The sequence below is a fragment of the Blennius ocellaris genome, assembly GCF_963422515.1.
Source record: "Blennius ocellaris genome assembly, chromosome: 21".
Lineage (NCBI taxonomy): Eukaryota > Metazoa > Chordata > Actinopteri > Blenniiformes > Blenniidae > Blennius > Blennius ocellaris.
This window is the reverse complement of record NC_137670.1, coordinates 18,513,530-18,527,316: the sequence shown is the minus strand read 5'-3', so window position 1 is coordinate 18,527,316 and position 13,787 is coordinate 18,513,530. Positions and strand designations below refer to the sequence as shown.

The window sequence follows — 13,787 nt, the reverse complement described above, 5'->3', positions numbered from 1 at the left end:
AAACCACAATATGATTGATGTTCAGTCAGAAAGTCAAAGGTGAGAAAATGACTAACAGTAAAGAGTGAGAACGTTTCAAGTGAAAACACATCGTTTTAGAAAAGTGTCATGTTTACACAACAGCAGAAACAGGTGAGAACGTTGTAGTTTTCATGCCAGGCCAGGAGTTGAGCTGTTGTTTCTTTTCGTTATTAAACCACTCAGACACACACACACAGAGCACTATACTGTAAACATTAACAATGGGAGAACACAGACGTTCATCTGGCATTCAAATTTGAGCAAAGCCAGTGTTTGACAGTTTTAAACGCTGGATATGTAACAGAAGTTTCCCATCCAACGTTTGAAAAGAACGTGACCATACAGCATGGTATAAAAACTGGAAACACAAGGAAAGTGTTTATTTTTTTTCTTTGAGTGTTTTTCCATCTAGTGATGTGTGGAGGTTTTGTTTCTCACAAATAAGAAATGTAATCTCCAGAGTGTCCTGCCGTCTTCCCGATGTACTTTGTTCCCTCAGTGGGCGACTGCAGGTCGAGGAGCATCTCAGGCACCGGGAGTAAAAGTTGACAGACAAATTCCTCCTCTGTTATTTGGGAGGAGCTGAGCGGTTTTGTTTTGTTTTTTCTTTTTTTTGTCTATATCCATTCCCAAGCAGTGAAACGGCGAAGCCCATGCCGTCGGTCAGCGGAGCCACACTTTAAAATAAACACACGCTTTTACACCGAAATGAGCCAAACAGGAAGACTAATCCATCCAAGTCGTCCTTCATTAAAGTCGTCCACCCAAACTCTAATTATAGGATTTCAGGCGAGCCAGTGAGCGGCCCCAAAACACACTGATCACTGCACCTAGTGACCCCCCACACACACACACACACACACACACACACACACACACACACACACACACACTGACCTCAAACAGTCATTTACACAGAGCCTGTTTTTGTTCAGGCTCTGTGCCCCCCCCCCCCCCCCCCCCCCCCCAATGGACACACACACACAAACCAAAGCGAGTCACACACCTGGGTAAGTATAGTGCTGACCATGTGCCTCTTAAACACACTTAAAAATAACCCCGAGGTGGGGCAGTCGGGAGAGTCTGATAGTAGAGGCGGGCAGACGGGGTAAAGAGAACTCTTCTCAATAACACCTTATTATAGCCACAGACAGTCTGGGCTTTTAAGATGTTTTAAGAGATGACCCTGGAGAGGCAGCATCACCACTCAAAAGCTCTGTTTTAGGGGGAAAATGCACCTTTATTTTCTTGCTTTCTCTTTTTATTTTTTGGAGTGCCTTTTGTTTTTGGAGCTTTCTGCATTTTGCTCATTTACGATTTAAAATGTGCTGGATGTTGGGCAATGTCGACACATTTTGGGCAACAGTTTTATTTATTTCATTGCAACATCTCCAGACAATTTGTAATTTGAGAACGAAATCACGACGCACCTTTTGCTTTGTTTGAGACATAAACTTATATTGTCTTTTCCCTTTTGACGTCGTCGTCACAGCAGGTCATCACAACATTTTGTTCACGTGCTTCAAACAATGTCAACTCAATCCAGATATCTGTTGGTCTTCATAGGAGTCCCATACATAAATAAATATACCACCTGCACTTCATAGATGTTCAGCAGTATAAGAGCAACTCATCAACTTCTTTAGATTTAGGAAAAAAAAAAAATGTGAGTTCAAATAACGAGTTTACTCACTAGTTGCCGTAGTAACCGTGCTTGGCAAACCAATTAAATACTTTTTGCTGCTTTAAATATGTGCATGACGTTACTTTAAAATGGCATTTTATGATGTTTTTTTCTGAAAAGCTTAATGTACGGAGGCAACATGGTTAGAAATATGCCCCAGAATTAAAACTCTGGGTTTAGAGGTCTTTCTGTGCAGAGGTTGCATGTTCCCAAAAACCAAAAGCGTTCATTTCTAAAGATCTTCAGTAAAGCGAGCTGACCTGCAGGCTCATGCAAATAGTGAATAAGGAATGATGAGCTAGGGATAACACCATTTGTGGCTTTGCGCTTGATCAAAAGTGTTTAAATGTATTATTGTTTGAATTTTCCATGTCGATTAGATCGATTGGAGCATAAAGCAAGTAAAATACTGAGGGAAATGTGGAGCTGGACATGTTGGTGGATGAAGTTATCAAACATATTGATGCATCACAGTGATTACAAATTTTTTTTAAAAAGTGAGATGGAATATAGGCAGTGATCCATCACCAGGTTAAAAATCTATATATTTGAGCAATAGAAGAGATTCAGAACAGAAGCCAAATAAAAGATGGAGGATTTCTTTCTATTTGCAGCTTCTCTTTGTTAAAAACTGACGAAATCAACTCAAATATTCTCCTAATTTCAAATCACCACACAAATTCCTCCCAGTTCTCACTCAGTACGATCTGCTGGTTATTCCTGTTTTATTAGACTCAGATCCTCAGTGGACCAGGCTGAAGTTAGACAAAGTGGGGTAGAAAACTCATTTATTGGCTTTGGGAACTTCTCTTTTCAGCCTTTCGTGGTTTTCTTCCCTTCTTTAAGTAAGCGTTGCTTCTCTCTGTCAAAATCGCTGAAGCGAATCTGACTGAATCTTACATGTTGGCACAGAGAGTCACTGTTTTTCATGGACCGCCTGGTTTGAAAATAAATAATCATACATCAGCTTCCTTTTTCTCTCTCTTCTTCTTGGTGTGTGTAGTTGTGTAATATTTCAGGAAGTACAGGTACTCCCAGTTGTCGATTAGCGGACTGTGCTCACACTAATAGGAGAAAAAAAAAGCAGTTTAATTTTTCATTTTACCTTCATTATTCATGGAGGAGTACGTTGTCTTTTTGTAAACACAGTGATACTTAGTGTAGAGCCACTGATCTGCCAGGATGTGCTTTCTGAAGCCTCCAGGCGTCATCGCAAGGAACAATGAATTGTCTATGAATATTACATTTCTCCCAAATGAGGTGCCAATTATTATTTTTTTTATCAACAACTTTCATCCCTCTGTTAGGCAGAACAAAGTGATGATCACAAAGTGAACACACTCCTTCTCTTACATCAGTAATATGCAATCAAGCAGAGTGTCAGGCTGGCTTTATACCGACACCCACAAGTGGTAATTGTGTAAACAAAAAGGGCATCATTCATTCAAATATTGTAAGGAGGAGACATGAAAGAGGATAACAAAAGAATACAAATGGCGTCAAGGAGAGGGAGTGGAGAGAGCGTGAGCCATATCCACAAAGTGCTGATTTTAAACTTTCATCGGGCGTCCTGCGACTCTGGACATTCTCATTCCAGTGGAGATTGTTTTGGCAGTTTGAATGTGTTTGCGCTGTTCACACATCTGGCTTCTAAACTCAGCAACTGTAAATGGAGGCGAGGAGGTGCTGAAAGGAGAGGAGGAGGTGGAGGAGGAGGAGGAGGAGGAGGAGGAGGAGGAGGACGAGGAGCGGCATGAGGCTTATTGGGGCCAACAGAGGCCATTGTTATCTGTAATATCCATTCAGATGCGGCGTATCAGATGTGGCGAGTGCGGCGCTGCTCGGGGATGGAAATTAGTCTTGTTCCCCACTCAGCTCTGGTCACACCAAGGGCACATTCAGACAAATGAATTTACGCAGACAATACGTGTGGAGTGGCCATGATACAGAGGGGCTGCTTGAATGACAGAAACCCGGGGGGGGTGGGGGGAGGGGGGGGGGGGGGGGGGTGATCAGTGTGTGGGTATGCCTTTTTTTTTTTCTTCTCAGGTCATTCAGCATATCATTCCCATGCAGCTTCAAGGTGACATTCACTTTTTATTTGACCAGTTTGCTCACGCTGACGGGGTTACACCTCCAATAAACATGCATCCAGCTGTGTTTTATACTGTTTTAATCAACGACAACTGCAAAATGGGCTGGAACTTGAACTAACGGTGCACCAATGCAGTGTTTTTAAAGGATGAGTAGAAATACATGTAGCCTGCTCGCCTTTAGCTATGTGATGATACAGTTCCAACATGACAATACGTATAACACGTTGTAAAACGTTTGAGAATCTAATTGCCATCAGACAGTGGAGTAGACGATTTGGGACTGTGGAGGACGAGACAAGGTGTCAGACCCTGCAGGACTATGGAGTCTCTGATCCACCTCAGGGTGAAACACACTTACATGTGTTCACCAGCCTGCTGACCATTATGGACCTTTCTTTGCATCGTGGGGAGATTTTTCCAAGTGTGTATAGTGGCTTGTTTTTGTTTTTTTCATATAATGTAGTGTAAAATCTTCAAGAACCTGGTTGAAATGAAGGAAAAAACGTTTATTGGGATAGAGCCATGAAGGTGTAAAGTGATTTGAAGCCATTTTTAACCACTAAGAAGTGGTAAATTCCTGACATTAGCCAACAGAATGAAAATGTCAGCCGGACCTGAATCACCTTGCCTGAATCTCCTCGGCAGACTTTGTACAATAGCGAAACCTCAGCCGTTCGCTGCGATAGCGCAGATAGTACCCCGGATTGTGTTATCTTGCTATCCCTTCTGCTATCTCACCCAGAGACACTGTGAAGTGTGGAGCACATAAATCTTGTGTATTTACGACCTGCGCTGTAGTCAGCTATCTGTTAGGATGCCCTGCCCTCACACTCCTTCTGATCTTGTCTGTGCAAGGTCTCCGTGCCTCCAAGAGCACATACACACACACACACACACACACACACACACGCACACACACACACACACACGGATTGTGGTTGAGGATTGGCGTTTCTCAATCACTCTGTTTTGTCACCAGACGGTTTGTCGAAGCAGCTCAGTCATACACAGTACGGATGTTCAAGGCTGGTAGTGGATGCTGGGAATCCCACTGCCGGGTCCTTTTGTCTGTGGAGTGGTTGTTTCCAATGCCGTGACTGCAATAGACCATTAATTTTGCATTGTTGAACTGCAGTGCGCTGCCACCCCCATGTTCTTTGACAGCACATAAAATAAGTAGATAAAACTGTTTGTCGCTTCAGTCAAAACATTGAGAAATTGAGATATCAAGCTTCATTCCTCCTGTAAAGGCGGACCTTGTGAAGAAGCGTTGACCCCTCAGATCCTGTGATCCATGTCGGCCTGACATCAATACGCATTCATCTCTTCTTGTTTCACCTGCGGCTAGTCGGCCACAGGCTTGAAATCCTGGCAGACAGCATTACTCTGTCTTCCATAGTGGCGCTATCGATGACATCAAACACCAGAGGGGGCCAATCTCTGGACCTTTCGCTTTGTTACAAATGAGCCACTGTTAAAGGGTCTCAACATGTCAATGGTGGATGTGTCTTAAGCGTGGAAGTCCATTACACACCAGTCGAGAGGAGAAGACCTCTTCTATGGCGCAGAGCTCACAATTTCACTGTTGTTCCTCACACCACGGAAAAATAGATGTTTTGAATAAGTCTATCGTTTGCAAGTTGACATATGATCCCGTGTCGGATTTTACATGCTTCACTTCCACACACACACACACACACTGGAGACCACTGGTCGCTGCTCTTTTAATTTGTCCCTCTATTGCAGCTTCATTAAGATTCACAACTAATGTTTTAGTCCAGTGGGTAAATCCCCCCCCCCCCCCCCCATAGAGCCTATCTTGAGCCATCTCCACTTCTCTTCTTATGAATCCATTCTGTGTTGGTACAACAGCCACTGCCATCTCCCCCCCCCCCCCCCCCCCCTCTCTATTTCCCTCTCTGGGCTCTTTTTAATTATAAACTAATCTGGGGAGGTAATCACAGACAGCATGCTCACTAACTCATGCACATCTACATACATACATGAAACACAAGTAGTTTATTCCCCCCTTCTCCCCTGCCTATTCGCAGCCACTGGGAAGCGTGGATGCAGTCATAACGCGCCGCCAATTAGCCGTAAAAAAAGAATCATTACGCACCGGCTGCATGTTGGAGGCTGCTGTGTTTGGATCTGCCATTTATTTGAAAAGCTTCTCCGTGCTGTGTGTATAGGTCTGAAGTTGGAGTTTATGTTTCCAGTCTGCATGATCGTTTTCTTTTTTTTTTCACCTTTGGGAAAGCACAGTGCTAAAAGGTGCTTTGTGGATTTCATTTCTTGCTGCCTCTATAAGACATGCTGCTGCTCTGCTGAGTGGAACTGGATCCTCAGACTGATGCCCGGTATAATAGGCCTGTCTAACTTGTCATCGATGGATTGACTGTTGGGATTCCAGCAGATGGATTTCATACCAAGAATATAGGAGCTCGCTGCGAGAGAGCCACGCTGCATGTTGTTGCCCAGTGGAAAGACGCCCTCTTCTTGCGCAGTCGGGATGTGCAAGGAGGAGGATTTATTCTGAGAGGAATACAGACAAGCAGTTATACGCTGCTCTCGCGCTCTCTCTCTCTCACTCTCTCTCTCTCTCTCTCTCTCTCTCTCTCTCTCTCTCTCTCTCTCTCTCTCCGCACAGCCAATCTGCGCACGGTGACGCTGCGCAAAAGGCAGGAACTCGGCTTCATCATCATATTTATCACACCCATCCCACATTCACACATGCTACAAGAGGTGCGTTCTCTTATCCCCGCCGTACTTCTGGAGGTTGTCCGGCCCTGCAGAGGAGGAGGAAGGAGGGGGTTTTTCGGTCCTGAGCTACCTGTGCACATTTCCCCGTTTTGGGTTCGACGTGACGGAGACGCACGTCCTGGATCGCGGAGGTTGAATGAGCGCACACGCGCCGTCTACTTTTCGGGGACTTTCCCCCTGAAAATACTCAAACGTGAAGATCTCCACTTCTCCCGTGTGTGTGCGCGCGCGTGGCATGGGATTTGGTGCTTTTGTTTTTTATTCCAAAGCTCAGCCGGACTGCTCTTCTCTTCCTCCGCTCCGTATCGAGGCTGACGCGCGCAGTCGGAGCTTTTTTGGTACAAACGCGCACATTTAACGGATCGCTTTCTCCGCGTATCGCCGCCGCTTTGGGATAACTACTGCCTGCCAGTGTGTGCTCGTTGTGAAATATCTCGATGACCGAGAGGACAGGGGCGAGTGTGAAGAGGATGAGGCGACCTGCTTTACCTGGACCCTTGCGGATGATTTTGCGCGTCTGAAATCTGCCGGAAAGAAAGAAATAAAACCAAACCCGGACTCTTGATGGTGAAAATACACAGACTGAAACACTGAATCCTTTACTCAAGACGGCAAGCGAAGATGGGTCCTACGTGTTTAATGTATATTTCATCCGACTGGCGTCCAGTCTAATAAACATCATCAGCGATGTAGTCAGCCTCTTCATCTGCGTCCTGATCATTTGCAGTAAATACTCACATCTACTCAAACGGGAGACCATGAAGATGATCCTGCTGCGCAAATTCCGGGTCCTGATCCTCATGGTGTTCCTCATCGCCTGCTCGTTGCACATAATGATCGACTTGTTACCAAAGCTGGAGCGGCACGGCGGCAGCGGCTGCTCCTGCTCGCACGCGCCGAGCGAGGAGCCTCAGAGCTGGGGCAAGCAGGGCTGGCCTAACAAGCACACGCTGCGGATCCTGCAGGACTTCAGCAACGAGCCCAGCTCCAACGTGTCCTCCCACTCCCTGGAGAGGGTCCCGGCCGCCGGGGACCGGGCTCAGTCTCAGCTGAGGAGGCTGGAGCCCCCCGGGCAGCGCGCTGACAGGAAGAGACAGTTCATCCAGGACTCAGCCGTCACCAAGAACGCGCCGTTGACGGGTTCAAGGTTGTCGGCTCTCTTTGACCACCCTTTGTACAGAAGATCCGTGCCACAGTTGACGGATGAGGACACGCTGTTCAACGTCAACACAGACATCAGATTTGACCCCAAAGCAGCAGAGGATCAAGCATGGTAATGTCTATTGCACACTGGAAGCACGGAACCATTCTAATGCAACAAAAAGCTGCAATTAAATCATTTGTTTAAACACCACAGCAGAGGCTTTATAGTTTTAGTCTTGTGCAATCACATTAGATTAATTCTGCATCTGTGCTGTTTGTTGCACAACACCTGTCACACTTTGTACACAGCAGCCTGAAAGTCTCTCTTGTGCCTCTCCTCCAGGACCGGGGACAGAAAAGTGGATGAGTTCAGCCCCACAGGGGAGCTGACAGCTGATTCCTACCCCAACTGGCTCCGGTTCCACATTGGGATTAATCGATACGAGCTGTACTCCAGGCACAACCCAGTCATTGATGCCCTGCTGAAGGACCTGGTTGCCCAGAGGATCACCAGTGTGGGTGAGTCAGAGAGAGGTCTACACCACATGATGGATGCAGGGGGAAGTCCTCTGAGGATATAAGAGCTGATGTTGCAGGTGTGTAAGGCCGATCTAAGCCAGACTCTGTATATGAAATACCGTTTCTTGGTTATGTTCTGTAATGATGAGCTCCAGTTCTCTGAGGATAAACTCAGTGTGTCTCCACACCATCTCGAGGTGTTTGGTGGACTGGTGCTGCTTCAGCATCAACTTTCATTCACCAGTTTTCCTCCGGAAAAGATGCATTCATTCATATTCTATGTAACTCTCTTGGTACACGACAATCCATCTTTCTCTTGAGCCTGATGCGTCTCCATTTGTATCTCCCACCGACGAGCTTTTCTTTAAAATAATATCCTTTCTCAAGTATATTTTGAAAGATATACGCTTTTATTGGAAACTGTTGAACTCAGTTTTGTGACATAAATGAATTCAATGCTGACTCAGCAATTTTTAGGACTTAAAAAATGTGATACCCCTTGAAATCAAGAGGGCTTTGCGGGACCCCTGGCTGGTGATCATGTCCTCTATTACAGGGTGTGCTGCATGTTTCACACGACATTTTAAAGCCAGTCGGTGGCTGATAGTTAAAGTTAGTGTGGAGTTCAGTGTCAGGACACTGAGTGTCACAAAGTTAGTTAAAAGTCAAATGGGGTTTGTGTTGATAGAACTCCTTCTTCATTATTATCCCACAGAGATGCAAAAACTCAAGCTATTAATAACAACGTTAATTTAATCTTTCAAACATTGTAAAATAAACGTGACACCGACGTGGTTCCTGGAAACAACATGTGAAAAAAGGTTGTTTTTTTAGCATTAATCTGATTAGGTAAACCACAATCTCACTGTCGATGTCACGGGAGATGTTAGGTTTCAGATCTGTTGCATGAAATGGAAAAAAATAAATAAATTCAGTTACATGTTCTGGCAAAGTGCCTAGCCTTCTACCTGCAGCAAACAGGAGCAGGGTCGACGATTTATCTGTAAAAGCAAATCAAATTCCATAAAAAGGGACCTTTATCTCCACAATCTGGCAGCATCGAGCAGCTTTGTAACCAGAAACCAAGAGAAAAATGTGCCTTTCCTTTTCCTTTAAGCGTGCTCCGTGCAGACTCAGACAGACGTGCACACGCCCGCGCACCAACACAGCGAAAGTATGCATGAAGATGGAAGTCAGCTGCAGGCGATCCCACAACAGCGCTGGCTCTGATCAGCCCTGCACACTTCTGCCTTACAAGGCTGAGCGGGAGGAGGGGGGGGGGGTAAAAACTAAGACACCACAACACTCTCTGGTGTATTCCCACAAAGCATTACTGTAGAATACATCAAGAACACCTGGTCTCCATGCAAATCACACAGCTACGGATCAAATCAGACGCTCGGGCTTATTTTTCTTTTTCTCCAGTTGATTGACAGGCGTAAATATTGTAAACATGGCTGCCTGGCTCAAGAAAATGCAAGCCGATATGTGCCACCGTTGATAATCAATGCAGGAGCGGCTATATCGACTCTGTTTTTCTTATTGGGGGGGGGGTCTTTCAGTTTGGCTCCCACATTCCAAGAGTGCTCGGAGACTCAAGGTCGCTTATCTTGCACACACCGTACAAAACAATTTCATACTCAAGGTTTATTTGATAATGATGGAAATAACGACTGGCTTTCAGCAAAGATTAAACACTTATCTGGCAGTGGGATTAACCATTAATAAAACTAGCATCCCTCCTAGGTAACTAGAAAATGCTTTATTTTCGGTCTTTGTAGTCAGGCTGACTCTCTCACTCTCTCCCTTAGTCTCTCGGCCTCACTGGAAAGAGGAAGGAGTTCTCAAAATCTCTTGCCAGCTAAATACATGGTGGCTGGATAATTATGGAGTCTTAACACAGGCCCCGGGCAGAATACCAATAGAAGCCAACAGCAGTCATCTATTATCTGAATGGGAGAGCAGGAGCACTCGGATGCATCGTTCACTGTAACCTCTTTTAGGGATCTTCATCACTGAAAATGAACCTGATAAAGTGTGATATTGCATGCATTTTTGGAGTTACAGTGACAGTACTGTATTTAAAATGTCTCCACACCCCGTCAGCTTTGCAGCAGGTGAGGTCAGACAGACATTGATCCTTTCACTTCTAATTTCATTCTCTGTAAACTCTGTGCTGGCCCCTCGCCGTCCCCCACATGTAGGAAAAAATGAAAACATCGACTGCGGGCGTTGTTGTGTTTGCAAAACGTCACCTGAAGCAAGACTTCCTATTGATCAGTGGAGGAAGAACAGGCTCCGCGCTTTACTTGAATGAAATTCACAGTGGTCTCAGTCCTCGCCGTGGCGCCGAGCCCAATCCCGCGAGTGCCTTTAGACTTTAGCATTATCATGTTCAGAAAGGAAGAGGACATGAAGGAGCGAGGGCTGAATGAAAACACAAAGAGGCAGAAGGAGAGAGAGAGAGAGAGAGAGAGAGAGAGAGAGAGAGAGAGAGAGAGAGAGAGAGAGAGAGAGAGAGAGAGAGAGAGAGAGAGAGAGAGAGAGAGAGAGAGAGAGACACACACACGTCGCCTCCAGAGAGCGCAGGGCGAGTAAACAGCACAGGAACGGCGTCCGTCCTTCAACCCCCCCACCAGATCCTTTCCCATCAAACAAACACTGTGACATCAGCTCTTCTCACAGCTCGGGTGCACATATGCAATGACATGCAAAGACGCATCGCAGCGCATATGCAAGCTCACATACGCTACAGTGAGCTTCACTTGAATAGCGGGGGGAAATTGATGTTTCGAGCTTCAGCGGTGCCACAACTCGTCTGTCAGATGTCGCTATGATCAGTGGCAGTCATACGTATTCTTCAGAACAGTCACAGTGTGTACTATACATATAGATATGTGAACAATGTTTAGGAAAAGGTCTTATTTGTCCCTCCTTATGTAATTTGCCAGATATGAGACATATGCATGCAAGTTTGCATGAGTTGTATGTATTTTAAAGTGGTCATTTTCTGTAAAATTCACTTCCTAATGGGGTAATAATCGTCTCCACACCTGGAACGACGCCCCAGAAGTGTAGAAAGTGTGTCCTCTCTCTCCCTGGTTGTTCCAGGTTTTAAAAAGTGTGTTGCTCCAACCAGCCAATCAGAAATCAAACCCTATATAGTGTCATCAGGGGTTCAGCCAATCACAATCAAGGTAGGCTCCTCCCCTTTGATTCCTCCCACAATCAGGCAGCTCTGCTCTGGCACATGGCACCACGAGAGGAAGTACTTCCTCCTCTTCCCATAGATGGGCGTGTGTGGGCGGAGCCAGTCCGGCTCACACAGACACAGCAGATTGTGAATGCAGCTCCTATGATCCAATATTCTAATGGAGGACAATAGAAGAGAAGCTGGAAAGTTTCAATATGAGGTTTTGGGACAAACAGGACCCATGTGAAAGTGTTGAAATGACGTAGTTAAACTATAAACAAATACATCGGTTAAAGTTATTCAAAATATACGCGCTCTTGTCCAATTCAAAAACATGCATAAAGGTGATGTTTATTAATGCTTATTTACCAACTTGATAGGTCTTTGTGTTTGTTGTTGTTTTGGAGTGAAAGTCTTTTTTCACTGAGTCAGAAAATAGATGAAGTCAGATCTTGTCAAAGCAGAGCTGCGGTGGAGGTGAAAACAGCCATCGGCTGCACCATGATCAAATGCAGACAAGCTGAGCTGCAAACTGTGATGGGTGAAAGCTGGACAGTGGTTGATTTTATTGGCTTGTTAAGATTTTGGTGCAGACTCATCTTCTTTTAAAACTATGATCAGGTCATGGTGGGAAACACTAAAGGAAAAAAACATTTGGTGTCGCTGTACTTCCGGTTTCTCGCACCCTATTTATATGGAAGGCTGGCTCTGGCTTTATACATCTCACTTTTTCTGTAATATTTCACATATTCTCAACTTGAATATGCTTTTAAAATTAAAATAAATAAATAAAAAATATATACATATACATATTCTTTTTATTTATTTATTTTTCTTTTACTATAACACTAAAGCAGTAAAGGAAGATTTAGTCATTTCATGTGTCCATCGCAGCCTTTTCAGACTTGACCACAGTGATTACATGTCTATTAAAAATGATAAATTAGACCAATATTCCCAGACTTCTTTCCTGGCTCAAGATTGTAGAAAATATCTTACATTACGTTTTTAGTTTTAACCATGTGAAGTCAGAGTGGGCAAAGCGACCGCTGTCCTCTCTGGCTGGAAACGCCTCAGATGACATAAAAGACTCTTTTATTTCAGCATACAACTTTTTGCTTGTATTTATATTTTTCTCCGCAACTTGTGATACGTTTTGCTTTATCTGTGAGGCGAATTTGACTTTCAACACAAATGTCAAATTAATAGACTTGATAGTCGTTTGGTAGTAGTTTGATACAGTAAAGGTTTTACACGGCAACATTTTGAAAACCATGCAGTTTACAATTCTGGCCACTGGTGTTGTTACCTTTGCCAAAGAAAGTTGGGAGAGAAGGTTATGTTTTCGTCTGAGTATTGTATGAAAGGATGGATGGATGGATGGATGGATGGATGGATGGATGGATGGATGGATGGATGGATGGATGGATACCAACATTCGCAAAAACTACTCAGCTAAATTGCACGAAATCTTCGTAACCATCCAAGGACCAATCCATAAGATTTTGGGACGTTATTGGGAAACCATTTCCGAATAAATCCCTCAAAACTGTGAAAAAAGTTTCTCATGGAGGAAATCAAAGGAGATCAATGTCTGTTGCCATGGAGACGTTTCATGCTCAGTGTTTCACACAGTGATGTTGCCGTCTGACCTACTGAGTTAGCGTCGATATGAGCTAACGGCTATCATGCTCGCGATGCTAACTTTGTTGCACAAACAAATGTGGCGTTGGCGAAGGTCTGCGCTCTACCGAGTGTAGCTCTAGTTTTTGTTCTAATGAAACCACACAGACGTGGCCAGAGATTAATACGCTGTGAACATTCACAATGATGAGAACACAGACTGGGAGTCGTGACACGACGGAGGCAGCCATTGTTCTTATTGCCTGTCTACTGAGCATGTGCAGAACAGCTATTTAACTTGCACCCATGCTGAGGTGTGGGCTTTCAGAAAAGTTCCCCAGATTCCACAAAGTCGCTGTGTTTTCACTTGAAAACGTTGCAGTGTAAACGGGGCCTCAGTTGCTGATCGTTAACTCTGATCTTTCCTGTTTCACTCCAACAGCAATGAAGTCTGGAGGCACCCAGCTGAAGCTCATCATGACCTTCCAGAACTACGGACAGGCCCTGTTCAAACCCATGAAGTAAGTCACTGCGTCGTTTACCTACAGCGTGAAGTTTGGCAGGGCTTCCTGCTGCTCAGGTAAAACCTGTTTCCCCCCCTGATGCCCTGTGCAGATAGTTCAGCATCAAGTCCATTCTCTTCAGGAGGAATCAGCCTCCTTCATAAAGCCTGAGTGCCGTTTCAGCATAAATCTCCCAACTGCGCTGCTCTCCACGTCGGAACGGCTTCCTTTTTCTCTCTCCG

General features: G+C 44.9%; 1 protein-coding gene across 1 annotated transcript in view; it reads left to right on the top strand.

The window, feature by feature from the left end:
• The first annotated feature begins 6,592 nt into the window (after nt 1-6,592).
• Nucleotides 6,593-13,787, top strand: part of fam20cb (FAM20C golgi associated secretory pathway kinase b) — a 62,252-nt gene continuing 55,057 nt past the window's right edge. Inside the window, exons 1-3 of the mRNA XM_080517545.1 lie at nt 6,593-7,837; nt 8,051-8,226; nt 13,485-13,563. Coding sequence (XP_080373671.1) covers nt 7,323-7,837; nt 8,051-8,226; nt 13,485-13,563 — 770 coding nt within the window. The 5' untranslated portion in view covers nt 6,593-7,322. The remainder of the gene's footprint in view (nt 7,838-8,050; nt 8,227-13,484; nt 13,564-13,787) is intronic.